This window comes from Phalaenopsis equestris, unplaced genomic scaffold, assembly GCF_001263595.1.
Source record: "Phalaenopsis equestris unplaced genomic scaffold, ASM126359v1 Scaffold000826, whole genome shotgun sequence".
Taxonomy (NCBI): domain Eukaryota; kingdom Viridiplantae; phylum Streptophyta; class Magnoliopsida; order Asparagales; family Orchidaceae; genus Phalaenopsis; species Phalaenopsis equestris.
Window position 1 is genome coordinate 150,604 of NW_018165266.1, and position 4,793 is coordinate 155,396.

The 4,793-nt window shown below is 34.4% G+C and overlaps 1 protein-coding gene across 1 annotated transcript in view; it reads left to right on the forward strand.

The window, feature by feature from the left end:
• The window catches only part of LOC110031474 (stromal processing peptidase, chloroplastic), a 200,039-nt gene that overhangs the window by 144,096 nt on the left and 51,150 nt on the right, over window positions 1-4,793 (forward strand). Inside the window, exons 18-19 of the mRNA XM_020734683.1 lie at window positions 1,176-1,320; window positions 2,405-2,495. Of these exons, the coding sequence (XP_020590342.1) occupies window positions 1,176-1,320; window positions 2,405-2,495 (236 nt within the window). The remainder of the gene's footprint in view (window positions 1-1,175; window positions 1,321-2,404; window positions 2,496-4,793) is intronic.

Sequence of the window (4,793 nt, forward strand, 5' to 3'; positions counted from 1 at the left end):
ATATATATATATATTGTATTTAATAGCATATCTTACTTTGTGTGTGTGTGTGTGTGTGTGTGAGAGAGAGAGAGAGAGAGAGGGGGAGGACAATACTGCTTGAGGGAATTGCATCTTAAGGAACTGGCTAGGGAGGAGTGAATGAGTTGGCGCGTGGCTATCCAAGCGTGTGGAGAATCAGAACCTTCATGTAGGATTAGGGAAAACAAAAGGAGGAGAGGCATGGGGCTGCATTGAGGGAGGAAATGTGATCTCAATGTGCGCGACTGATGGTTCGGAGTGATGGGAGGGGATCAAGGGTTTTGGGTGGGAGCTTGAGATGATGACACTGGTAATAATGCCTTTATTACTTTTTTTTTATTTTTTAATTATTAATGCTATGTAATACATTCCTAAAACTGTGAGACATGCATATGGTAGGAGCTCGACTAGTTAGACTGAGAAGCATGGGTATGTGAGTATGTATGTATGTATGATATATATAGGCCTAGGCTATTATATATGTATTATATTCCCGACAAAGTGTCTTTTTCTTTCTTTTGCATTTGGCCTTTGTGCGATGAATTTTGTTAATAGCGGGCTTTAACATTTTAGGTATTGGGCTATATTGTATTCCTCTTGCTTGATTAACTCATATTTCATCTGTAATTGATCAAATTGAGTTGTGAACCGAGACTCTCCCTTGCTGAACCTTCTGGCCGGTTCAGCCAGGCCCCAAACCCCGTGTGACTTACTTGGCTCTGTTTTACATTTTTTGGATGTTATAGAACAAAGTGGACATGCTTGTAATTCAGTTTACTTGCCTTATATTTTTGCAAGACAGTTCTGAGGGTTTCCTTGAAACTGCTGTAGAGAGTACAAAGCTTTTCTAGGAACTATTTGGCATTCACATTCTTTATATAACTTTAAAGATCTTGGACAGTTAAGTTACTTTAAAGGATGAAAAAACCAAACATATTTCTTATTGTTTGTTTCCATTTATTGAATTGCACTTAATATCATTTTTATGTATCAACATTATCTAGAATCTGTAGAAAGTAAATCTATTCAGCATTAGCTTGTTTCTGCTTAACTTGTTCTTTAGCAATTACAGTTTTTTGTCAAGGCAACCTAGTAATTTCTATCATGTTGTCACCAAAATCAACGCATTACAAAGTTTATTTATGCATTTACAGGTATATCTCAAAGACACTGATGAGAGAGCCTGTGCATACATTGCTGGCCCAGCTCCAAATCGTTGGGGCTTCTCAGATGAAGGCAAAGACCTCTTTGAGTTAATCAATGATACGTCATGTGAAGGTGATATGCAGCATATAACTTGTTGATTTTAGAAAGATCCAATTTTTTTTTCCATTTTTCCTCTAGTTTTGGATGTGTTAGACCAGAGTAGCTGTATAGCTAAGGGATCAAAATTAGCTTTTTACTATGGACAAAGAACTACCTAAAATGCATTAGGGAAAACAAAAAACAAATAAAGAGGAATTGATTTGAATCTTCTATACCGAATCTTTTCTCTATTTGAAACATAAACGGTTTCCTATTTAGGGAGATATTTTCAATTTCTTCAATGCATCGTAAGGGGTTCGACTATTCCCACTTTTTTCCATGTTGGTTGTAGAACCTTAAAATTTCAAGGTTGGCATGTAATAGTTGATGATTTTTAGGCATTTATACAAGTCTTATGAGCTCCTCCTCATGCTTTTATTCGTATAAGTGATGATCATTTTTTCATGTTTTATTTTTTCATTCTGAACATTATTTTTTTGCAAATCTTATAACAACTTTGTTTTCACATAACAACTCAGATTTCTCAGTTAATATTCTTAGTGCCTCGAGTAACTTTCCTCCACATACCTTTACAGCCCATGGGTGATGGCTCTGAATTAAGCCTTTGAGTTTTTTTTTTTTTTTTTTTTTTCTGGCTAATACTTAGTAATTATAGCCCCAAGTAACCAAGTTTCTTTAATATAAGTGATCTTTCGCTAATCTTACTCAATCAAAATCATAAATATATTATATTCCAATTTCTATTGCATGTATATCGCTAGGATTAAACAGAGAATCTTAAATAAATAATTATAAGTTCAAATTCATTGGTAAAATCAATGTCTTTTTTCTTATATCTTGAACTTTTTGTTCTAATTAATTAAAAAAAAGAACATAATATTCTTGAATAGATAGTAAATGGTCTATTGTCATTTAAGTCATTTTACTTATCTGGTTTGGCCTGGACTTTAGGAAATGATCTTCAGAGGATTTTATGTTTAATGGAATAATTAACATGCGGGGATTGATTGCTGATTTTTGGCTGTTGAAATTCTGTCGCTCTGGAAGAATTGATTGTCTAATGAGCCTAGTTAATTATTCTTGTGCAGATGAGAAGTTTACTGTAGACAAGACACAGATCAAGAAAATAATATTCAGAGATATATGCGGTGTCATCCACTTTTTTTTGGCGTTACTCTAGGCTTACTGGCAGAGATCATAAACTCCAGGTACTGATTTTCTCGACAACATTATGAGTTTTGGTAGGATATCATCCAGAACTTGCAATACATGAAATTGACTTTTAGTCTCTACAGTTTTTTTTTCCCTTTTTTTCCATGCCTTTTAATTATTTGTTGAACTCATTTACAGCTCAGATTCTTGACTTTATTTTTCGGTTTCGTGTGGTACACACACTTGTAGGAGTACAATTCCCAATTAAATCTTTTTTTGTGGGGCATTTACATTTATACTGTGAACTTTACAAATTCTTACCGCTCTCTAGGAAGTTTTTATATTTATTTTTAATTTTTTTTGTTTAGAGACCTTTTTGGGTAAAATTTTTAGAAGGCAGATTGGATTGTAGATATAACACTAACAAGAGATTTCACCCTGATTTTGCGAGGACTTTTTGATCTGGGGTTCTAGGTTTTTTATAGGCAAAAACTTCTATGGTTAATTACCCATTCCAATAATGGAAGAACACTTTTGATTAAGACTAGTCATTAAGAATTTAGTATTCATCATATAATAGCAACAAACATATGATTTTAATTTGCAAAATTTATCATTTGAAACTTAAAGCAGATTGTGGGAAAAAATGAAAATGAAACCCGATCAAGATCTCATTGCTCCGTCATTCTAGGTCATTGTGGTCCGTGATCTTTTAAGTTGGAGGAGATAATTGACCCCACCTGACAAAATGATTCTTGTTAGCTGCCATGGGTTCATCGTCCAAGAGATCCTTATAGATATAGGGTGGATGTTGTTTAAGAGGGAAAAATTTAAGTCGACTTTAGTTAATAGATGACTTTGTGCAAATCAGTTGTACCTATATGATTCACAACTAAAAGGGTAGAAAATCGTTGGAAGGCATATGGGTTGAGTTCATGGTCGTAATATAATGATGTGTTTTGGCGACAACTTATAGTCAGAGGACTCCAGTTGTATCTGCTATTTTGTGGTGTCATTTGACTGCAAAATCACGCAGACAGAGGACTTTGGCCACGTCTTTGTTGGTGTGCATTTGCTTTGATTGTGAATATAGAGATACATTTGATATGACGTTAGCTCATTGTTAGCTGAAGTTAGTTAGAAAAATGTCACTTTCGACAAAATATTGTGGAGGGTGGATTGAGTTAGTTTTAAGTTGTAAGTGATTTAATTTTAACTTGAGTATTTTAGTTAATTAATTTGAAAATATTGATTTAAAAGATTGTCCTCTCTAGTTGACATCTTCAATCAACACGACCATTATCGAAAAAAATTTATCTTTAAACCATGTCAAATCTGTCCCAATTATAAAGGATCCGGTTCATATACATGTCCTTTGAATTTATTCAAATAGAGTTTGAAGCTTAATTTTGAAAATAGACCCATATAGTTGAAATATTTTATTAAATCGATCATCATCGGAGATTTAAGCATTTAAAACTTTTATATTTGAAGGGGCATTTAGTTTTGTTAGTCTAGATTTATAGGATACAAGTCATGTTGACTCTTGTTCTTATAAAGATGGTGATTTTGACTTGTAAATTTTTATTTTTAGGATTTGAACATTTATTTCAAAATTATTAGACTCATCAACTCTAGTCTTTACGAGGAGTATGAGCAGACTAGTGGAATGGGATTTACAACTCTGTTCTCTAGGTAAGAAGGCTCGATGAGCCCGCGCAGTATTATCAAACCTATTATTTAAACAATCAATATATTGGTTGGAGTACATGTGAGATCATAGTTTCAAAATTATGCACATATATATGTATGCTTATAATATTTTATGACCTTTAAAGTATAATGTGATGTTCCAACAACTTGACAACACTTGTATAATTACTTTTTTTTTAAGAAAAAAAGTCCTAGGGCTAATATATTAGAAAGGAGTGATACAAAAAATATTGGATGAGATGGTCGAAGTAGGAACCCAAAGCACCCGGTATACAACACACCAAAATTTCAAAAAATAGTACATGTATACTGTTGACCTCAATTTTCGTGAGGTCTAGTATTCCTCGTAGGAGTTAGGATCTAGCCTTAGGGGTCTTCCTGCGACTATCTTAGAACCTTAGAAGTGGTGCCCGCCTCGTTTTAGTTCAACCTATTTCCGTCCTCTTTTGGAGTTTCGCGTGTGCGGTATCGACTTCTAACACTTCGAAGGATGAAACTGACATGAGGAAACCCAAAATGGATTCCTATAGGACCTTCCCGAGCCTTAGGGTGACCTTCTGCACAATTCGCACTCCTGCGCGCACCAGCTTCGCAATTCGGAGAGTCGACGTGTCCGATCGCCGTAATTCACATTGCCTGCG